General features: G+C 39.8%; 2 protein-coding genes and 1 pseudogene across 4 annotated transcripts; 1 reads left to right on the top strand and 2 right to left on the bottom strand.

Annotated features, from left to right (window-relative positions):
• Window positions 1–3,884: 3,884 nt before the first annotated feature.
• Window positions 3,885–5,275, top strand: LOC149171817 (uncharacterized; annotated as a pseudogene). Its single transcript, XR_016259029.1, has 2 exons — window positions 3,885–4,683; window positions 5,110–5,275. The product of XR_016259029.1 is annotated as an uncharacterized LOC149171817 (transcript).
• A 607-nt stretch (window positions 5,276–5,882) lies between these two features.
• On the bottom strand, window positions 5,883–15,160 carry LOC149171818 (E3 ubiquitin-protein ligase MIEL1-like). Its single transcript, XM_089424126.1, has 5 exons — window positions 13,933–15,160; window positions 12,029–12,061; window positions 11,843–11,920; window positions 11,662–11,705; window positions 5,883–6,185 (listed from the first exon to the last, which is right to left on the bottom strand). Exons 1-5 carry the CDS (start codon window positions 13,984–13,986, stop codon window positions 6,017–6,019), a joined length of 378 nt encoding a protein of 125 aa, XP_089280252.1. The 5' UTR covers window positions 13,987–15,160; the 3' UTR covers window positions 5,883–6,016.
• A 52-nt stretch (window positions 15,161–15,212) lies between these two features.
• LOC149171819 (E3 ubiquitin-protein ligase RSL1-like) lies at window positions 15,213–17,049 on the bottom strand. Of its 2 annotated transcripts, none has more exons than XM_089424125.1 (3): window positions 16,489–17,049; window positions 15,571–16,067; window positions 15,213–15,365 (listed from the first exon to the last, which is right to left on the bottom strand). In XM_089424125.1, exons 2-3 carry the CDS (start codon window positions 16,041–16,043, stop codon window positions 15,266–15,268), a joined length of 573 nt encoding a protein of 190 aa, XP_089280251.1. In that variant the 5' UTR covers window positions 16,044–16,067; window positions 16,489–17,049; the 3' UTR covers window positions 15,213–15,265. The 2 variants fall into 2 exon arrangements, with proteins under 2 accessions (XP_089280251.1, XP_089280249.1); XM_089424123.1 differs by having other exon boundaries at window positions 15,571–16,188.
• Between the last annotated feature and the right edge of the window lie 6,658 nt (window positions 17,050–23,707).

The raw sequence follows: 23,707 nt of genomic DNA on the forward strand, positions 1-23,707 counted from the left end.
AGCAGTAGTAGGGAAAAAAGTAGCCTAAGGATCAAGGGGGCAGCCTCATTTTGTAAACCCCTTGTCTCCTCTCAATCTGCGAACTTTATGTACAAAGAGGGATTTAGACCCTCGTTTTTTTTCAGAATATAATACATAGCAACCGACTTTTTCAAAAAAAAAATAAAGTAATAATTACAACTCATAAATGAGACAACCCACTCTTACATTTTATCTTTGATCCTTCAAGTCTTTCGAGTAAAAAAAAGAAAATTAAAAAGACAAAATGACCAGCGTAATCCTACTAATGTGATCTTTTACCTTCAAGCTTTTAAACTAAAGAAAAAAAAAATAAGAAAAAAAAATTAAAAAAAGAAAGAAAAAAAAAAAGGACGACGACAACAAAAGAAAATTAAAAAGGAAAAATGTCAACCATAATCCTACTCATGTGATTTTTGTTCCTTCAAGCCTTTAGAGTAAAGAAAACAAAATTAAAAAACAAAATGACGACCATAATCCTACTCATATCTATTCACCTAAGGAGCACTCTTGCATGTGATCTTGATCCTTCTAACGTTTAGAGTAGAGAAAAGGAAAAATGTTATAACTAGCAATTGTCCCAAAAGGTACAATGAGAGGCCGATAGGATTATTAAAAGGAGGAAACCTCTATAGATAGGCAACGAAACTATTGAACATGGTAATTGAAAAGCGGCGAATTACATTTGCAAATATTAAAACAAATCACTTACATTGGTGGTTCACATTATAACTAAAACATTAATTAAAACAAATCACTTACATTGGTGGTTCACATTATAACTAAAACATTAAGTAATTGTAAGATGCTTTTCATAAGATGCGAAATAATGGACAAAAAGCCAATCCGGGAAAAAAGCATCTCATCCTTCTTGACATTGCAAGAACCCTAGTAGCTTCATTAAATAGTTGAGGCAAGATACAAATAACAGAATTACCTCTCCTCCTCCATGCCTAAAAATTGCTTCCTTTGCATGTTCCAGAATTTAACTTTGTCAGATATGGATTGTCATTTAACCATTGCTTCCTCTGCTCTGTTTCTTTGGCACCTGAACCTTGTTTTCCATGGAACAAAGAGCAATTGGCTAGTTCACGGGAGCATCAATGCACTCTCATCATCCCAAATAGAACAAATCCATTGAAAAGTAGCATAAAATATTGTTATCAAGCAGCAAAATCTGACCTTCATGATGACCTGTATATGCAGAAATGGTCCTCCTATTTCCTCATTTCTTGTATTGAAACACACTGTTTTCAGTTTAAAGAATGGGTATTTGCATATTAGATATGTTTGGGTTTGTACGTATATCTCATGTAATAAGGCACTGATGAATGCCCGTCACATAATGAAGCTCGAAAACCAGAAACGATGATGATCATTTCCCTTTTGAAAATGCTCCTTCTTTCACATTCAATAGAACATCAAGGTAGTTGCATGACTGACATGTTGTGGGAATCATATTACCACTATTGCTTTCAAGGCAAACGTTTCTTGAAACAGTACTAACAGATATCGTATATCTTTTTTAGTATAATCTGTAGAATTTTGAAACTTTTCCAACATTTCCTGTGAACTCTCATCAGGGAAAATAGATATGACAGATATTCATATAGAGATAACTTAGATCAACATCATGACATACAATTAGTCTCCTAAATTAAGAAAAAATATCATCCTGTACAAAGGTAACTATTCCATATACCATTATTGGCTCTGACTTTTAAGTTTTCACCTAAACTGAGAATCTTCCAATGCTAACATAAACAAAACAAAGGTAACATTTGTCATTCTGTATTGTTGTTCTGTACAAAAGTGGTTTTGAGGGGAATATCAATGGAAGAAGGCTAAACACTACGTTTTTATCCTTTTCCAGTTTTCCATCAGCCAAATCGAGCCAGTCAATCTTTGTCAAAACTGCAAGTTTGAATCAGTAAAATTGTTCGTTTTAATATTCCTACTCAAAACCACTTTTGTAAAAATTAACATCTGATATGTGCATTTCCATCAAAACCAAAACGATTCTTGCTGGATTTAGACTACAGCATAGTAAAGTCAAAAGATTTCACTAAAGACAGGAATTACATCCTCCGCTGATATACATTTTCCCATTGTAGGTTCCACCATGATAAGTAAGTGACATGATTATAGACCCATTTCCTGCCTGTTGTCTGTCTTAAAACTGCATGCAACCTTTCATTTATGCCTGGATATATTGCATATTATTTTTTTCTTTATTGATTTTGTTATGAGAAGCTAAGGGTATGCATACTAAGTTTCCTTTATACCCACTCTGTCTTCTGCAAATTTTACTGTTCCAGTTTATATGAATATAAAAGACGTTTTGGTTCTGGTAGATTCAAGATATTTGACTGTGATTAATATGCTTGACATTATACATTTTCGAAAATCTTCCCTTCATGGGTTAACATGATATACAAATTGAGGCTTGAAATTGTGTGAGACTGGAGAATGCATTGCACTCATGCAAATCTTCCTTGATGGATTTTGTGATGACAGGTACTGGGACATGCACATTTCCACAAAGGTATATACTAAGGAACCGCATTCCTCCTATCATTTGTTCTTTTTTCTGTTCTGCATCCATGTTTGAGCCCTGTAGCATCTTCATGATGCTTGCCTCCAATTGAAAAGATATGAAATGTGGATACACTCGAGTGATTGTAGCCACATCATGTATCTGTCAGTTGTCCAAAAAAGCCAAATTGTTCTAGAGTCACATGCCTTGATAGAGTTGCTTTGAGCCTGCTGGCAATGATTTTAGAAATCATTTTGTAGGTTGTGTTACATAATGATATGAGTCGAAAGTCAAAAAAGGTTGAGGGCTTCTCAGTATTTGGGATGAGTGCTACGAACATAACATTGGTCACCCCTGATATTTTGCATTTTGACCTAGATTCCTCTACCAATTCTATGAGCTCCCTTAACATAATGTCTTGAAAATGTAAGAAGAGCTCCGTCAAGCAACCACTTGGTCATGGACTCTTCTCCTTTGTCATCGATTTCAGAGTGCCCAACACCTCCTATTCAGTTATTGTCCTCTCCAAGTGTGCATTCTCCTCTGCATTTACCATGGAAAAAAATAAATCTATAAACTCTTTCTGGCAATAAAAACAAAGTCCTTCTCTGGCCTTACATAAACTACTAAAATAGTGGATCGCTTCCCCTTAATATCATTTTGTGAAGAAGGTATGCTACCTTCTTCGTCTTTGATGGGCAATATGACATTTTGTTTTTTTTCATGTGAGAAACAAATGCATGTGTCATCTATGATTAAAGGTTTTGTCTCATCCTTTGTCAATGAAAAACACAATTGCCTAATCTGGATTCCTAAGGTGATCGATATCTCAGATGATAAAATGAGAAATATATTTTACTTTTCAGTCCATGAATATATGTTAAGCACTTAAACACTTGAGCCCTGAGTATTAGTCAATCCTGGGGCACATATCATGAGTAGGGTACATGCCCTGTGTGTCCAACTGATGTGGCCAATGGTTAATGTCCCCATATGTTGTCATTTGTCAATTATTTTCAAACTATCAATAGTTGGATCTTAATGCACTATGTATGATCTATGGTGTATTCTTGCACATTTTATGTGTTATAATTCTTTGTTTTATTTCTATTATTTGCACACGTACACACATCATCGGAAATAAATCGCTAGGATACTCCCAGACACTTTTCCCCATTCTAAGCATGCCTGACTTTGTGGGAATCAAACTTGGGACTTCCACAGTCTGTTGGAGTACTAATAATGTCCTGGCAATACTGGCACCAACCCATTGAACTATATATATAGAGAGAGAGAGAGGGAGAGTGACCTTCAATGGAATTCTTTTCTTTGATATGCTTTGCACTATTGCAGATAGATTATAGTTGGTGGTTCAGAACCCGTTTGCTTTCAAATATAATTTCCCGTTGGTGCAATATCTGATTACAGAGCTAGTTGGATCAAGATGAATCCAAGCCTCTCACTGGATGAGAAATGGTGGTTACAATTTCAGCCTGACTTTCAAGGGAAGATCAATTTTGGTTGTGACTCTTTGTACAGTAGGAAATTGAGCATCACTGAAGCTCAATTACCTGCATGTACAGACTCAGATTTGAGTAATTGTTCCAATGGACAAACATGTGGACAAAGCAAAAATGATACATGCTGCCCACGGGAAGTGAATGAGGAAAACTCTGCCTTTAACAAAGTCAAGAAAGTGAATGGAAGTAAAGATCATACAGCTTCAGCTGTTGATGGTTGTCAAGATCAGGCATGGACAATGGATAAGTTGATGGATGGTACTGGGCTTGAAGGTTCCATAAACCACTATCTGAACTGTACAAATGCAAAATCTTATGAGAAGGGTGGAATTAGGTGGTGTAGAGCTGATCAAAGGGAGCTTGCAAAATTGTGATCTGGCACGGGAGTGCACCTTTTAAAAGCAGTGACAAATTTAAAGAGATGGACATGTCTAAATCCAAAGATGCAGTTTTTTCAACTTCTGTTGGCAGGTTCAAATCTCCATATCAAGAAGAGAAGGGCTTGAACTCCTTGTTACTTTATGGCCATTCACCCTCAACTTCAGAAGCCACCGAATCAGAAGTTGCCCATAAATCATCCTCCACTGATTACCGAGAGAGAATCATTAGGTGAGTTTGGTTGCCCCATGATGTCTCATAAAATACTATTTTTCAAAGGTGCGTAAAATATACTTGATAAGCAGGGGCATTTTTGTCTTTGTAATTCTTGTTCTTTGCAAAAGCTAATATGTATATTTACAAAAAATCTCTTTCACAGAACGTGAACAAAAGTCCATGATAAATTGGCAAACTATATTGGCACATCCATTCAATGTCCACTTTTTTAAATATTCTGGGTTGCCATACAATTTTCAGTTCCTTTTGAGTCTTAGAGAGTTTATAAACATGCAATACATGGAGAACCCTGCATTAAAGATATAGTGATAACCATAACATGAAGGTGTCATTGACAAAGGCTTCTTGCTAATAAATCTGGGTATTGGTAATTTATTCTTATTTTCTTGGTGGCTCAAGCTAGTCATTATTGTTTGGCAGATACAATCGCAGGTTAACCAGCTCCGATGGAGAAACAGAATATCTGGAAGCTGATTATACCAGGAAGTCAGACTTATTGGATGCTCTTCGACATTCACAGACTCGGGCTAGAGAAGCTGAGAAAACATCATATAACAGTTTTCTGAATTAAATTTCATTAATTCATTTAGAAATTGATTATACAGATATTTCATGTCTACAGAATATCTTCCTAAAAACATATAGAACACATAAGAAGACTCTATTAAATCTATGAGAAAAATGGATTGTCAACATGATGAGGAAGAAATGGCATTGTTGTCTAAAAACTGTATGCATATTTGTTGCACGGACAAGATTCATTTGTGATTTCAGAAATGGAATTATTTACATGCCGAACATGCAAGAGATGGTTGCAGAACTATTTCAAGCCAAATGTTTAGCCATAAAATACCAAAGTTCATATATGTATACTACAAGGAAAAGAGAATGCCCAACCAATTTACTGATTACATTCACAGTCATACAAAACTCTGTAATTCCATGATTTGCATAAATAGATCTTGACAGAACGAGAACAAAACAACAGAGTTTGGTCCAGAGCTAAAATGCTCAACTTCCGTAATAATCTGAAGATCCTGAAGTCGACAGGGACAAGTCACTCTAGACATGGAGATGTGTTTGGAAAGATATAACTAAACATATATACAATGAAAGTATTTGTTGGCTTCTAAACATATGTACAATAAAAGCATTCTATTATGTAGAGATGTGTTTGAGCATGTGCAGCTAATCATATATGCATGATGGGCCATGGCATCGGCAACACCAGTGAGTGTTTATTGTGGTGCCATATTGTGCGAGCTGTTCCTGCAATTGATGGCGCATTTGCCTGTGTGCGTCCCTTTCATGAATGTGAATTGTCATCTTAAGTATTTGCCTTATTTTTTTTAACAACTTGATGGCTGGGCGCAAACGGTAAAGTGGCATTGATTGTTGTGGCAGGATCCTTGTCTGCATATCTTGAAGCGTAAGTTCTTGTTGCTGAATTTCTTCGCAACACTCGTACAACCTTCGTAGGTAGCATGTATTCATACCTATTTGTTGGCATTATGATTCAAGTGTTGTCCTTGATGGCAACTCACTCAGAGGTTGGTACAGATGCTCAGAAGTTGGTACAGGTGATGGCAACTTAATCAGAGGACAGATCTGAGTATAGCAGGCCAAGACAATTCATACACGCAGGTTTGTTAAGCCCAAGTCGCGTGTACACGCAGGTTGGCTTCAGTAAAAATGCGTGTATGTGAAAACGTACCTTTGGTCCATGGCGGTTAGTCCTTGGAAGTTGTGCCTATGGTTTTGGACCATGGCGTCTCGACGGACGTGTTGATCCCTAGTTTTGAAGTTGATGGTATTGTGTTACTATGGTTTTGGACCGTGGTATTGTAAAGGGCCTAAGGCTATATAAGGAGAAGATCATTAGGCAAATGAATGGAAGCAAGGTGCAAGAGTGTGTGAGTGATGAAGATCTGAGGAAGTGTGAGATCCAAGTGCTGGTTATGGGTTGGTGATCTGAACCAAGGTTTCACTCATGTGGAGGATGATGAATGATGGAATGAGATCTCAAGGCTTGGAATGATTATCTTCGTATGGTTTGCCTGTGGATAGATCAGATCTACTGACGCATGTTTATTATTATGATCTGGGTATGTTTTGATGTCTGATATAGCTGCAGAGTTATAAGTTAGAATTTGCAGATATGTACGCGGGTTGGATTTGGTAAAAGAGCGTATACACGCAGGTTGGGTTCATCCAAGTAGCGTATACAATGTGAAGTATGATATTTGAAGATGAAGTTGGATCTGGTTGTTGTTATGTTGTCTGGTTGTTGTTGACAGGGTTACAGTGATTCAGAATTGGGTGTTTCAGTGATTGATGATGCAGGTTGTTCTACAATGATGATTGTTTCATGGATCCAGTATGAAAATGTATGAAACGTGGTCCCGGGAAGATCGTAGGCCGGCACCTACGTACTGGTAAACATATCAGCCAGTACAAGAGCCAAGGGGGTTGTAGCTCCCTTCCAGGAGCAGCTGGAAAACGAGTGAAGGTTGTAGCCTTCTGTAGGGTTGGCACCTACGTACTAGTAAATGGATCGGCTAGTACAAGAGCTATGAAGGTTGTAGCCTTCTGTAGGGTTGGTACCTACGTACTAGTAAATGGATCGACTAGTACAAGAGCTATGAGGGTTGTAGCCCTCTGCAGGTTGCAGCCTGCGTGCTGGTAAATGACTGCACCAGTGCATTGTAAAAGAAGTTTCTTATTAAAGAAGAAAGAGACGAATTGCAGCAGGTGGTTTTCACCCACATTGGGTTTCCACCTTATATCATGGTGTTCATGTGTGTGGCTCTTGTGTGATGTTCTGTTCTGTTATTCTGCACCTGTTTACTGTTAATATGCTTAATAATGATCTGATGCATTTACTGAAGATTAAGCTAACTGAATTATAAGATCTCTGGATATACGCGAGTTTCATTAGACACAGTAGCGTGTACACGCGGGTTCACTTAATTGAAGTAGCGTATATGTTTCTGAGCATGAAATTGAAAAAGTTTGATTGATCTGATAATACTGATTCACCCCCCCTCTCAGTATTATTTCCAACAATTGGTATCGGAGCCGGGTCCTTCAGAGAAGCTTGATCGCTTGAAGGAGATTCGTAGAACAATGGGGAAGAAAGCACGTCAGAAGAAGAAGACAGCTCAAAGGAACAATGACAACCTGCCGTTGAGTGGAAGTAAGAATTCAGATCCTGAATCACCTCAGAATGAAGATGGACAAACAAATGAAGTATCAGATCAAACCATAGATCAGCAAGATCTACCTAGCAAAAAGGAGAATGCCCTCAAAGAAGAAATCATCAAATTAGAAGATCTGTTGAAATGTGAATCCAGAATTCGACAAATGCTGCTAGCGCTGAATAAAGAGCAAGAGAATGAGATCCTCAAACTAAGGCATCAGTTGGATGAAGGAAGGAAAGCTGAAGAGACCTTGAAGAAGCAATGTCTGGAAAAAGAAGAACAACATCAAGTTGAGGTAAATATCTTGAAAAGTAAATTAGAAGAAAAGGATAAGCTTTTACGATTTCAAGATAGCTCTAAAGTCTTGGATGATATTCTTAATAGTCAAAGGTCCCCTGCTATCAAAACTGGTCTTGGTTTTCATAAGTCTATTGAAGGTGAATCTGGTTCACAAAGTAAGACAAGAATCTCTCATGCAAAATCTGAAAGGCTCTACAAGGAGATGAAAGGTCAACCTCATCATCAATCAAGGAAAGAGACTCCTCAAAGAAAATCTTTTACTCCTCCCATGAATAATGTTGAATGTTATGTATGTCATAATCTTGGACATGTTGCAGCCATATGCAGAAAAAGAAGGTTTCAAGACCATCATGCAGAAAGATCATCACATTCAAGGTACTTTAATGGATATTGCTTTTCTTGCAATATGTTTGGTCACAAAGCTGCTGATTGCTATAGGAGGAATATGAAACATGTAAGATGCTATGCATGTAACAAGTTTGGACATAGAGCAAAGGATTGCAGGAACAAAGCTCATGATAAGAAGAAATCATCAACATGCTTGAAGATATGGAAGAGGAAGGAAGTTCAGCCAGAAAGATGTGGCATAGCACAGGGTACTCAGCACAGCACAGACATAACAGACTCAGGGGGAGCTGAAGGCATAGAACTTCAGTGTTCTAATTCTAATACGCAAGTTTCATGAAGCAAATCCGCGTATATACGCGAGTTTCACACTACAAAGTCGCGTATATGTCAGTTTGTGAAAAAGCAGTGGGGACAGACTCAGAAAAGGGGTCTGATATGATCCAGTCCAGTATATGTTCTATTGGTTAACAGTTACAGGTTGCTGAGGATGTCTGGAAATGTCTTGATACTTATGGCACAGGCTCAGGGGGAGCATATACTTCAAATAATGCATTGTTGGCATTATGGTTAGAAGCTGTTGATAAAGGCTATGATACATCTTGCTGTTTGATCAAAGGAATGGTATTGCAGGCTAATGCTTATGGTACAGATCGTGATGCTGCTGGTGGCCTTCATAAGTCCTGGTCTAGATATTTCATCTCTATGTCATGTATCTCTTTTATGATGTCAAGGTCATGTAACGGCCTATGTTGGTTTCCCCACTATGCCTGGGATGAATGATGTAATGTTCATGTCTTATCATGAGTAAACTCTTAATGTATCTCCACATGGTTAGGTAGATGAGTCAATATTGGTATATCCCCACTAGGTTGGGTGATGAATGTATGTATTGAGTCTTTTGGTGATAGGAAGGTCTTCTATGATGTATAAGTCCTTGTTCTTCTTGAAGAACATCTTTTGCAGATCTTGCCTACAGTCAAGGGGAGCATGAACAGCACAATTCAGCAAGAGCAGGATGGATAGATTGGTACACTTTGGCATACACAAAGGGGGAGCACATTTGGAGATTTCAGCATGTACTCAGGGGGAGTATGGACAGCAGTATGGACAGCAGAGGGTATACCAAAGAAGAGAATATCTTGGTCCACCCTTTGCCCTTGATGTCAAAGGGGGAGAGTGACTTGGTGTGGTGGTTGCCATCAAGTCCAAAGGGGGAGATTGTTGGCATTATGATTCAAGTGTTGTCCTTGATGGCAACTCACTCAGAGGTTGGTACAGATGCTCAGAAGTTGGTACAGGTGATGGCAACTTAATCAGAGGACAGATCTGAGTATAGCAGGCCAAGACAATTCATACACGCAGGTTTGTTAAGCCCAAGTCGCGTGTACACGCAGGTTGGCTTCAGTAAAAACGCGTGTATGTGAAAACGTACCTTTGGTCCATGGCGGTTAGTCCTTGGAAGTTGTGCTTATGGTTTTGGACCATGGCGTCTCGACGGACGTGTTGATCCCTAGTTTTGAAGTTGATGGTATTGTGTTACTATGGTTTTGGACCGTGGTATTGTAAAGGGCCTAAGGCTATATAAGGAGAAGATCATTAGGCAAATGAATGGAAGCAAGGTGCAAGAGTGTGTGAGTGATGAAGATCTGAGGAAGTGTGAGATCCAAGTGCTGGTTATGGGTTGGTGATCTGAACCAAGGTTTCACTCATGTGGAGGATGATGAATGATGGAACGAGATCTCAAGGCTTGGAATGATTATCTTCATATGGTTTGCCTGTGGATAGATCAGATCTACTGACGCATGTTTATTATTATGATCTGGGTATTTTTTGATGTCTGATATAGCTGCAGAGTTATAAGTTAGAATTTGCAGATATGTACGCGGGTTGGATTTGGTAAAAGAGCGTATACACGCAGGTTGGGTTCATCCAAGTAGCGTATACAATGTGAAGTATGATATTTGAAGATGAAGTTGGATCTGGTTGTTGTTATGTTGTCTGGTTGTTGTTGACAGGGTTACAGTGATTCAGAATTGGGTGTTTCAGTGATTGATGATGCAGGTTGTTCTACAATGATGATTGTTTCATGGATCCAGTATGAAAATGTATGAAACGTGGTCCCGAGAAGATCGTAGGCCGGCACCTACGTACTGGTAAACATATCAGCCAGTACAAGAGCCAAGGGGGTTGTAGCTCCCTTCCAGGAGCAGCTGGAAAACGAGTGAAGGTTGTAGCCTTCTGTAGGGTTGGCACCTACGTACTAGTAAATGGATCGGCTAGTACAAGAGCTATGAAGGTTGTAGCCTTCTGTAGGGTTGGTACCTACGTACTAGTAAATGGATCGACTAGTACAAGAGCTATGAGGGTTGTAGCCCTCTGCAGGTTGCAGCCTGCGTGCTGGTAAATGACTGCACCAGTGCATTGTAAAAGAAGTTTCTTATTAAAGAAGAAAGAGACGAATTACAGCAGGTGGTTTTCACCCACATTGGGTTTCCACCTTATATCATGGTGTTCATGTGTGTGGCTCTTGTGTGATGTTCTGTTCTGTTATTCTGCACCTGTTTACTGTTAATATGCTTAATAATGATCTGATGCATTTACTGAAGATTAAGCTAACTGAATTATAAGATCTCTGGATATACGCGAGTTTCATTAGACACAGTAGCGTGTACACGCGGGTTCACTTAATTGAAGTAGCGTATATGTTTCTGAGCATGAAATTGAAAAAGTTTGATTGATCTGATAATACTGATTCACCCCCCCTCTCAGTATTATTTCCAACACTATTGTCGTCCAAAAAGGAAACATTGTAAGTGACAATGAATATGTTTGACGATTTTGTTTGAATATTCGAAATAAATTAACGATTCCAAACGTTTATAAAATCATATGAAACTAAATGTAATAGCAAGCAAGTATATGTGAAACTTCGTTATGTAGTGAGTGGTGTTTACCATGTGGGTAATTCTGGATGAAAGGTTGTACGATGGGTTAAAGTGTATTATTCTCAATAGATTTTGATGCAAGGAATGATTCCTCTTGTTGTCTAATACATTTCACAATAGCATGAAAGATTACTTTACAAGAGAGCAAGAAACATCAAAGGAAAAAGAGAAAAGCATACCTGCAAATTCCACATCCGTCACAGTGGTATTGCTGTTTTGAGTCCTGGAAACCAAAGTGGCAAGTACAATTAGAACCAAAAGCGTATACATCCAAACCATCTTTTTATAATTTTGTAAGATTGAAACTCTCTGTTTTCCTAAACCAGAACTATTAAACCTGAAAAGGCATTAAAAGCGTACCTCATCATCAAAAAAATTGCATTTTTCACAGAAGTACTTTCCCATACAAACACCACAAGTAACGCAGGTTTGCTGAACCTACAAAATGACAGTGCATAATCATTTTTAAAATAACTCAAGAAGCATTATAGTGTTTACCTCTAAATTTTCTGCACATTATTAAAATTAAAAAGGCTCAGCTCTTACATCTTGTTCAGTTCTACAATGTGAACAGATAACCTGCATACATACAAGAATAACTATAAATAACAAGAGCAATATACTGCAAACATACGAGAATAACTATAAATAAACAAAAGCAATATAGTAATCCAGCAAGTTAGATAAAATTTGCTAGATAATTGACCATTTATCTTTTGAGAAGAATAAAAGTTAAACCTTTACATCTTTAAAATCTACTTTCAGACCCCGGATGCGGGTGATTGTTAGCCAAGTGACACACAAGGCTCGTCCAAAGGGCAGGTGTCCGCCCGGACGAGCCAAGCATGACAGCAGGACATGTTCGCATCCCACCACCCTTCAGCATTTAAGGAGGGGAATTAAGAAGGTTGACAGAGGAGTCCTGTCAACCATCAAGGCGATTCTTGAGAAGCGCATCATGGCGCTTCATAACGGCCTTCTCCCAGACATTCTCACGCCATTGTTTGCTGCAACTGTTTCGTTCTCGCCGGGGTTGACGGAGGTTCTGAACTTAGATTGCGATTGTGAGTGTGTTGCAGAGGATTGTGAGTGTGTTGCAGAGGAAGAGCGGGGCAATTGGCAAGCTCACAAGCAAGCCAATTGCGCCCCTGGAAATTTGGTAACGCCTCTCTGTATGCGTCTTCCGTCAGCTCCTGCTCTGGCATTGTTCGAAGGTGAGGGCTCTAGGAGCTTCAGCTCGTATCCGCATCCATTGTTAAGTCCGGTTCTTGCTTCGTTCGAAGGTGCGGAGGCTCAGAGTCTCAGCCCTCACTCAATCATTGAGAAAGAGGGTCAAGGCGCTGCTGCCACTGGTCAAGGCAATTGGGATCCTCATACCTGGTCTGGCAGCATTTCTTGGCCGACTTCGCTGTTGCACTGTGGTATTGAGTGCTCTGCTCACAAGACCAGTATGCATCGTTCAAGGGGTAGAGGTAGCGGCGGCAGGGGTGGGCACAGTGGCAGAGCCACCTCGACTTCCTCCTCAATTGAGGAATCCTCTGATTGCAGAAGGCCGAGGGGACGGCCTCCAAGCAGAAGCAGAATGGGAGAACAGCCCGCGCGCATGGATTGTGGGCACACGGAGCACCCAATGGTGCGTTACCGCCTCCCCTGCACCTTAGCTCATTCCACCTTCTTTGTGACTGTCTCTGTTGAGCATTGTAGTAATCCTTGGGAAGATGAGGATGACATCCCTCGGGCGAACCCTCCGCGTGTTCCTGGGATTGTTCCCATGGTGGATATGGAATTCCCTGCTGTTGAGATGAGGCGACCCTTTCATGACCCGGGAGCGAGCCTGAGAGAGCCTGTTGGTGACTCAGGCGCTGGCCCAAGTGACTCAGGCGCTGGCCCAAGCAACCGTGGAGCGCGCGACCGTGGCAAAGCTATCCTACAGCCTCCACGCTGCAAGGCAGAAGATGAGCCGCAGACCACCGACGAAGATTGACACGCCCAGCTCGCACTCCAGGTTCTACAGCAAGAATTTTCTCAGTCAGCTTCCTATGCGGTTACATATGAGTCTGTCACTCTGTCTCTATGTAATGGTGTCGGTTTTATGTCATCTCTGTTCTGTGTCAATGTACTGCAAGTGTCTATGTCCATGTGTCAGCTGCATGTATGTGGCTATAAGTCTCTATCCATGTGTCCTTTGTCCATGTGTTCTCTGCAATTCTGGCAAGAATTCTCAAGTGTCTAATGTCTGTCCTCGGACAAATTTTACAGGGCCGCGGCCCTGTTGTAATTTTGCACAATGTAACTCTGCTCTTGCTGTAATATAATAGTTTAGTTTTACTTAGAAAAAAAAAAAAAAAAAATCTACTTTCAGAAAATTACAAAGAATACATATTGTTCAGAGCATTAAGACAAACATCATAATGAATAACATCTAATTGGAAAACAAGATAGAACCTTACCTTTCGAACTTCATGGCGCGGTACATTATGTCTGTCATGTGGATGGACATCCATTGAATTCTGTTCAGATATGAGATCAGACCATACTATACCCTCACAAATGAAATTAGAAGAGACGTAATTTTATAGTTCTATTTTAACAAGTATATAAACCAAACACAACCATTGAACTTGAAATAGCTACGAATGAAGTAAAGAAAAAGAAGCATAATTTGGCCTCATTATGACAATTCCTACAGTCAAAGACTTCATTACAAGACGGAGCCCTTATTTGGCATCTCCGGCGGTAGTGTGAACATCTGCCATCAATTATCAGTATCAAGAAAAGACACATCAGTAAAATCATCCGTGTAAGACACATTTTTCACCACTTTGTAAGATGCATGGAGATACCAATAAGAAAATATCAAAATTATATATAATATATAAAAGGCATAAATGTTACATTAAACAATAGTGTATTGAACATCTCCATTCTATTTCAAGGAAGAAATACCAAATACAGTATGGGTATGCATGTCAAACAATGTAGACGCTCACTACCTTAAATATTTATGTTAAGGACAACAAATGACCAGGATGAATTCCTTGACAGTTAAAAACAGAAATTTCATAGCCCCACGTTAATGAATGCTATTTTTGCACACTTCAATTCCCTGAGATTCATTGTCTTAGTAGAAAGTAAATTAAGCTGAAGAAAATAGAGAGACACACAGAAATACTCTTCTCATGTTAGCAATACAAAGAGGTCACTTTAGCACAACCTCTTTTCTTGTTCTATGAGATGAGATAGGTTTGCTTATGGCCAAAGGGATAAATAGAACAAATATGTGGGATACCATAGCCCCGCATAATATGTAAGTCTGTTCCAAAGGAAGGCCTATCGGCCTAAATATTATAATATGTTATTAATAGAAAAACCATTTCTTTATGCGTTACATCGACTCTTTATTTCTACATCACACAGAGACACGTCACTTTCAGTTGCTAATTTATATCCCATCAGAGCACCGACTGTAACAGAATATTAGTAACCTCTGGGTTGTAAAGAAAAGCACTGTGCACACTAATTACTGACAGCAAACCAAAATATTCCATCCAAATACTCCATTACAAGGAACTAATTGTTGCACAAATGGCGTGAGCAGGCTTTGCCTCCTCTGCCATGGAAGTGCATTCATACAGACAATATATTTGGGGATGTTGCACAGAATCCCCATAGCACCATCTAAACTCAATCCACTAACATAGTAATTACCCGGTAAAAATCATCTACAGCCTGCGTGTATTGCAAAAAATATATATCATCAGAACTCCTGGGATTATGAACCAGTCAACGTATTAAGCGGTCAACAGTTGTCCGAGGACAATTGCAGTCAGGGCTTCCATTTCTCCATGAGGTGCCACAAACGTAACAGAATTCGTGTTGGCACCTGCATTGACCATCACCAACACAGATTACTTACGAACCCAAAAACCCTGATTGCACAGTAACCGATTATTCGGTTTGTAGCGTTTTCTTTAATAAACAAGATGCCCAGGTTCAATTCTCAGCCCTAAGTCTTTATATGGGCTCTACTTTACCTGAGAATTCAACAGACAAGCGAAGAATTTCAGAAAATAAACGAAAAAACGTACCTGCAAGTAATGTGATTACACCCATAGATCAATTCAACCATCGATTTGCACTTTCCACAGCGGCGCCACTTATGATCCTCGGCCAGCTTGAGAAGCAGAAAATCCGCTTCAGTTTTGTCGGTGGTCGGCAGGCTCTGAAATTCGGAGCACTGTAAATTTGCATGCCACGGAACCTTGCAACGCGCGCAGAACAACCTGTTGCAGAAGGGGCATTCCGCCATTTCCACTTCCTCCACATCCAAGGTTCCAACACTTTCCTTGACAAGAAGTCCAGAGCAGTCGGAAAAGGGGCAGTATACTTTCAGGGCTTTGGGAATTTCTGCCTCCACCATTACAGCCGACCACTGCTCAAAGATCTCCGCAGGCAGAAAATACCTGCACTCATCCAGCGTCAATGCTTCTCTGCAAGTTTCATGCGGGCAATATACCTGATGCCTCCGCTGTTCGAGCATCGAGTGGATGTACCGCGTCATGCACGCCTAGCACCCATTTGTGTCCTGGAAAAACAGAGAAATATGCCTCTGAACAAAATAGGGAGCAGGCTGCAGGTAATGTTCAAAAACATTTACCTGATACACCTCACTCAAAATACACCTCACTCACATCTTATCAGTATCACTGATACACAATAAATAAAAAAAGTAACATTATAATTTATGCTGTCAAAATACACCCCAGTCACATCGATGCATCATACATTATAATTTATGGTGCAATGACAACAAGATGAATAATACATCACGAGAGTTCTGCACATAGCCACAATTAATCATGGTTTCGCTTAGAACAGGGAATTCTTCTAATTTTCTAATACAATTTCAAATCAAAAGCATCCATAATCAGAACAATAAAAATGCCTAACAAAATACTACAATCCTAGGTTTAACCAGCGGCAGCAGCATAAAGTGAATCTAATACCATTTCTGTGCGCAGGAGTCAAGATTTTGCTGCCAGAATTCGATGCAGGCTCACCCGTAAAGGCTGCAATAAACCCTCATTTTCCTTCATTCCCAATGAAGTTTAGGGGTGGTCGTATTTCTGGTAAGCTGCAAGAAACACTCATTTTCTTTTATTCACAAGAAAGCTTTAGGGGATAGTCGTATTTCTGGTAGTAAGGGTGGCTACGTTAATAATTTCAAGACTTATGAGCCAGGCTCGCCAGACGTCTGCTGTGTTGGCCGGATAAAGCTCAAGACGAAAGAGGCCAAGAAACTCAAAACCCTAACCAGAGCCTGTCGTGAAGATCGACAGCCTTGTAAAACCGAAGGGGACGGAAAACTGGACTCTGCAAGCTAAAAGTTGAATATATAGTGGATTTTCCAGATTCTAGAGTCACCGCCTCGGATAATAATTTGCAGAATGTGGGGGATATTGTTAAGGAGGAGGAGACTTCTCGTGGTTCAGTTCAGCGGTTCTCGGATTTTTGCGTCATAGCTGGAGCACAGCGCATTATCAAACAATAAACCCTATAAAAAATTCGAACTGACTGTTCTGGAAGTCTGGCGGTGCGCACATATGTTAAATAGAAATCTGTGTACACATGTCAGAAAGCTATAAGAAGTGTGGGACATCATTTATGGTGGAGCATAAGGCCACGTGTCAGCACAGGAGACAAAGTAACGACGAAAGTCTGTTCCAAAGGAAGGCTTATCGGCCTAAAAATGAACTCTCCATGTTGTGAGATAGCCACAATCAGCGATAGTGAGATAGCTAAAATCTTCTTTAAATAAATACTAACCTAGATTAACATGTTTATGCATATTATTATTTTAAAAAATAATAAGAAAAGGTAAAATACATTATATTTATATAATAAAACATAAAAATATAAATAATATTTTCATAATATTTTAATAAGATTATTTGTTTGGTAAATGTATGTATTTTTTTTAAATTAGTAAAAAGTTATTATATATATAAGATGCACGAGCGGGTGGGGTTATTTTTTATTTTGATGAAGAAAGAGAGTTTCAATTCGTTTGGGGTTTAGGAGTTGCTTCAAATAAGCAGACGGAGTATCTTGCGTTGTGGCAGGTTTTGGAAATGGCTTTCTTTAGAAGTCTTCAACATTTGTTAGTTTTTGGAGACTTTAAGATTGTGATTCAACAGGTTATAAAATGTCGAAAGAATGATGATCAATTTCTTCCTCCAATATTGCATCAAATCAAGTTGATGGTGGATAAATTCGATCTGATTGAATTTTATCACATTAGAAGAAACCTTAATGAGGTAGCTAACTCCTTGGCCAACCAAGGAGTGCAGTTAAAACAAGGAGAAATAAGGTATGATGATGGGAATATTTTAAACAAAGTTATACCATATTAATGCCAAGTCTAATCATTGTTTTTATGATGTCGGGGTGTATTAAGTTGAGGACAAGGAGTCAGAGTAAGGTATTAACTCCCATCGTGCATAACCATGAAGCCATCATAAATGGAAGGATGCAGTGGCTTTGGGAGAATATGGAGAGATGTGCCAAACTGGACATTTGGGAAGGTGACGTCACCTTGAGAAGGACAACGGACAGATGGAATAAGGAAGATAAGATATATAGTGCAGATCATATGTGTGAGCTCTCATTCTGCGGGATCAAATTTCCACGTGGTCTTCACTGGGGGAGCAATACCATACCACATGGGTTCATATTGGGGGATATATATTGAGGAAAAAATGACATAATATATTGGGGGATATATAGGGGGTAAAGGGTTTTTATATTGGTAGGTATAAAAAATGGAGCTCAAAGTCAATGAAAAAATATAAAGGGATATAAAAAATGGATACCCACAATATCTAGTGGAAGTAGGGGTTTTTTAAATTGGGAAGGCGTATTGGGTTTGTATTGCTAGGGGGTTAAATAATGTGATTGTTATGCCATGAACGCACGTGATAGATCAGAGGTTCATTGAGTGAAGCCCCCGTGCAAATTTCAGTGTGGCAGTGGACACTTCATTGATTGTGGAAAGGTCGCTCTGCTCCTCATTATGACTCTTGTAAATGGTTCCCTGGCGAAGCATATAGACTTTAATTTGGAATAGCGTGAGATCGAAGTAGAACGTGAAGTTATGACAATATTTATAAGAAGTATGCGGAAGACGTGATCCAGATTTATACAGGATCGCAACAGAATACAGATACAAACATAAACATCGAGATGCAGCAGAAATAAAACTTCATTCATTAATATCAAAGAATTGAAATATGCTTACATACAGAATAGAAATAAACTAGCTCAGGCATTGGTAGCTTATCTCTAAGAAAAGATGAGTTAGCGACATGTCTTTGAATTGTGTTACAATGAGGCTCGGTGGCCTTTTTATCATTGAGAAACAATGAGAAACCCTAAACATCCAAAAATCTAACCCTATGAGATGAAGCACCAAATTATAGTGGGCCCCATTGGCGTAAGTTGGAATGTCAACTTCCCGGGGTGGTAACTTTGGCATGCGATCTCCATTTGGCTATCATAATACCTTGTTTAGAATATCTAAAAGAACAAGTTGAAAACAAATAAGTAAATTGGTTTGACACTTTCCTAGACTCTCCATTTTCCCTAAAAACATCTTTTAGTCCCTCAAAATGGCTCTGAAAGTTTAGGACTCGAAAAACTGCCAAAAATAGTAAGTTGTGCTACAATTTAGGAAACTGAAAAGAAACAACGGTGGGGGTCCAAGTGGAATAGGCGAGTGGACACCAATATCCACCTGGATCAAGATGGGTAGTTGTGAACGAGAATTACGGATTAGTATTTGTTAAATTTGCCTTCATCTCTCGTCTATTTTCAAAACAATGGAGCACATTCTAAGGGATGACAAGGAGGACTTTGGCTCCATTCTCATCAGAATGGCAGGAGCTCTTGAATTCATAATCTCCTTGACATCGCGCCATGTGGAGATGATCTCGGCTGAAGTCACAGCGAAAAATGACTTAATGGCTCATCAACTAGGTTTATTGGAGCTTAAATTGGACATTCTCTAGCTGGAAACGAAGGTGTTAGAATTTAGAATGGGTAACCTGGGGAGGGTTGTAGAAAGGGGTGTTGATGATGAGCCTCATCCAACAAACAATGGAGTGGAGCAACTTGAATTTGCAATGTAGGATGAAGATGACAACAATGATCATGCAGGTGACAACAGTGATTGTGCAAGTGCTTAGGAAATCAGTTCAAAACAGGTTGTCGAGGCAAAGAATGGTGTTCATGAAGCCCAGGTCTTGGAAGACATGTAGTTTTTCTTACTTAGTATTTTATTATGTTATGCAGATATGTTGTTTTTGGTGGATTTTTTTGGAGAACATATGGAATCCATTAGTTTAGTATTGTTAAATGCAGCTTAGGGGATTGCAAAGATAGTGTAATTTTGAAATTTTGGACAGATGTAATAGATTATATGAACTATGTTGTAAAGGCCCTAACCTTCAAACCAAGTTTGTTTATCTAATATAATGAATACTTGTTCCTTTAAAAAAAAAAAAAAAACATATATAGATATATATATATATAGTCTACGGGGTCTTGGATAGACAGTGATCGGGTGCTCTGTTAAGACACTCCTTGATGTGAATTCACTGTTCAATTACCCGCCCCGATCAGGGTGATATATTGGACATGATGAAGATGTAGTCGTGCCAACCTTACTATATATATATATATATATATATATATATAGTAAGGTTGGCACGACTACATCTTCATCATGTTTTGTATATAAATTGGATATGGAGGAGATGCTTTTATATAACCTAATATTTAAAAATAATGAAATAATCATCTTTACATCAATAAATTAAAAAATAGCAGTAACAAAAAAATCAATATCAATTGTAAACAAGTGTTACATAGTAGCTAGTCCATGTCGCTTAGTTTAAATATAGCTAAATTCAAGTAAAAATATTGAATTCAAGTTAGTGTTAAGGTATGAAATTTCGTTAATTTAGATTTTACTGATTGGTAAATTGAGTTGTTTTGTTATTTGTAATTCAACATTGTGGCCATGGAGAATCCAATCCTACTTAATGACAATAATAATGTCTTATTAGTCCCTCACATAGCATAAAATATAAAAATCAATTTCCATGAACATTTTCAATAACTATAGTTGTTTTTTAAAAACATATTAGATTTTCTATAAATTATTATATTGTTTTGCAAAAATAAATAATTATGAAAATATTGTAATTAAAATAAACAATTTTTTTATTTATATTAAAAAGGAAAAAAAAAAACAGGCCGATTGAACACATTTTGCTCCGCGGGCTTGACCTAGCCGCGCGTCCTCCTCCCCGAGCTGCCTCCTGCGGTCGCCCCGCCTGGCAGCCTCCAACTGCTGGGCTCGCCTGCCCCTGCCTCCCCCCTGAGATCCCTCCTCGCATCAGCCTGATCGACTCTCCTCCTTGCTGTGCGGTTTGTGCAGCTGAGCCTGGCCATGGCTCCCCCTGGGGGCCCGAATCCTTTGGAACCTCCTCTGGCCCCTCCCCTGGAAGTATCAGCATTCAAAGCAATGATCGCTTCGAGCGGCAAGAGAGCGACCTCTGTCAACCAGCAGAAGTTCGTCAAGAAGTTGGATTCCATCCCCACAGTAGCCCTCCCTGAAGAAGAAACCTGCAAAGTAGCCATGAATCTTGCAGAGAGATGCCTCATAGGGAAGTTCACGGGCCTCTAGCCTTCACCCAAGTCGGTGGAGGACTGGACACAAAGGAACTGGAAGCCGTTAATCAAAGAGGGTATTAAAAGCTACTTCGTAGGCAAAGGTTTTTTCATCTTTGTATTTGAAAGTGCAGAGGACAGAAGCCTAATCTTCAGAAACGGACCTTATTTTATGGGCCCCCAAGGTCTATACTTAAATAAATGGTCACCAGACTTTGATCCAACCCAGGATGTCCCTTCAGCGGTTCCGGTGTGGGTGCGGCTCCCTCATCTTCCCTTACACTGTTGGAACCAGAAGTCACTCCAGATCATTGGCAATGGTTTAGGGAAATACATAGACCAGGCGGTAAGGAAAGACCAATATTCATGTGCACGCATCTGTGTCGAAGTCGATCTGGAAGAGGGCTTGCTGGAAGCCATAAAACTCACAGTCGCAGGCTGGACGCATATCCAAGAGCTGGACTATGAACAACTGCCATTTAAATGCAGACACTGCCATGAATACGGGCATTTCGCCAAACATTGTAAGAAGAAGTCTGAAGAACAATCAGACAAACAGAATGGCGAGCAATGGATCCAAGTACAAAAATCCACTTACCAGAAGAAAAGCAACGGGAAAGGCACCCAGAAAGAGACTCCAAGCACCTCCAACCCCACTCAAGAAAAGAACCCAAATGACAAAGAAAAGATCCAGAGCAAGACAGTCACAGCAACCCCAGAAAATGTGGATCAGATCGACCCTCCCAGCAACAACACAGAAGATGCAGAAACGGTACACATGGAAGCCCCCCAAAGAATCCCCTCCAACCCCTCATACACAGAAGTAGCAAGGTAAAAACCAGCTGAAAGCTCTGACTCCTCAGATGAGGAAACCTTCGAGCAACCTACAAGAAAAGCTGGAAGGAAATCCCGCAAAGAAGCAAGGGAAGAGGAGGCGGAAAGGCTCAAAACTCAAGGGAGCCAGCCTACAATAGAGATGTCAATCGGGAGAAACCCCAGGAATAGGCCCCCAAAGAGGGGATCCCACCCCACCCCTGGTAAATAATGTACCTCATCTCTTGGAACTGTAGAGGTCTGGGAAGCCCCTCGAAAGCAGAAGCGATCAAGGATCTCCTTAAAATAGAACCCTCATACATTCTAATGCTCCAAGAGACTAAGATAGAGGGGAAAGCCCTGCTAGACATCAGCAAGAAGAAATGGAAGAAAAGTACAGGAATAGCAGTCAACGCAAGAGGATCATCTGGAGGGTTGGCAACTCTCTGGACAGAAGGTCTCTTCCAGCTGAACAAATACCATGAGACCCAGCACTGGATCTACATGGAACTTGCGCACTGCACAAGTAAGTTAACCTTCTCCCTTTTCAACCTTTATGTTCTTGTTCTGTATTCTGAAAAGAGGGATTTTTGGAAATCCCTCACTGAATTCCTTGAGCAGCACTCCCCCAGTAACATCATTCTTGCTGGGGATCTAAATATAGTTTTAACAACAAAAGAAAAAAAGGGAGGCACTAACAACAGAGACCCCATGCTCCCCATAGTGGAAGACCTCATCCAGCAGTGGGATCTCCTCGATTTCACTCCGGTCAAAGGATCCTTCACTTGGTCCAACAACAGAGTTGGCGAGGATCATATCGCTGCTCGACTGGATCGCTTTCTAGTCCAAGGCACTCTGATGATGCATAAGAAGATAATCACCACCAAAATATTTCCCAAACTGACTTTAGATCATAAGCCCATCCAGCTAATCCTAGAAGAAGAAGAAAACCTTGGCCCAATCCCCTTTCGATTCAGCTCTCTTTGGATAGAAAGGGAAGGCTTTATAGAAACAGTGAAAACCGCATGGGCAAAACCTGTCACAGGATCCTCCAGTTATGTATGGGAACAAAAGCTTAAAGCCACAAAGCAAGCCTTGAAGGATTGGATTAAAAAACCGGTCTCAAATCCAACCAATGAAAGAAAAGAAAATGTACAGCTCCTTGAGGCCCTGCAAGCAGAAATGGAAAAAGGAGAAATAACCCCAATGCTCCTTGACAAAGAAGTCAAAAATCAATGCTCAACATATCGATCTTTTTGGGGGGAGGAAGAATACTGGCGAACTAAGTCTCGAAGTTTGTGGCTGAAAGCTGGCGACCAAAACACCACTCAGGGGCAGATCTGCAAAGGGTTCAGTCAAATAAAAGAAGCAGTCGTTGACCACTTCAGACAGCTCTACGCTGCAGATAATCATACAAATGAGGAGGAAACAACTGATCTCCTTTCCAATATCCCCCATCTAGTCAGCCCTGGAGACAATTCCGTTCTCATCAGCCCCATCACTGAAGAAGAAGTCAGCAATGTCATCTGGTATTTGGATCCGGACAAGGCCCCGGGGCCAAACGGATTCACTATCCACTTCTACAAGATTTGTTGGGACATTATTAAAATTGATTTGCTAAAAATGGTGAAAGGATTCATGGGAAAAGCCAAGGTAGGGGGAGGAACCAACTCCACTTAC

This window comes from Pinus tabuliformis, chromosome 4_2 (genome assembly GCF_031772625.1).
Source record: "Pinus tabuliformis cultivar Carrire ecotype Pingquan chromosome 4_2, CPIR1, whole genome shotgun sequence".
NCBI classification, from domain to species: Eukaryota; Viridiplantae; Streptophyta; class Pinopsida; order Pinales; family Pinaceae; genus Pinus; species Pinus tabuliformis.

Excerpts from the sequence above, each read along its gene's own strand:
- LOC149171818 (XM_089424126.1), bottom strand. The coding sequence starts at position 13,986 with ATGGATGTCCATCCACATGACAGACATAATGTACCGCGCCATGAAGTT. Across the intron at positions 12,062-13,932 it reads CGCGCCATGAAGTTCGAAAG|GTTATCTGTTCACATTGTAG; the intron begins GTAAGGTTCTAT and ends GTATGTATGCAG. Across the intron at positions 11,706-11,842 it reads GCAATTTTTTTGATGATGAG|GACTCAAAACAGCAATACCA; the intron begins GTACGCTTTTAA and ends TTTGGTTTCCAG.
- LOC149171819 (XM_089424125.1), bottom strand. The coding sequence starts at position 16,043 with ATGACGCGGTACATCCACTCGATGCTCGAACAGCGGAGGCATCAGGTA. Across the intron at positions 15,366-15,570 it reads TGTAATCACATTACTTGCAG|GTGCCAACACGAATTCTGTT; the intron begins GTACGTTTTTTC and ends TGGTCAATGCAG.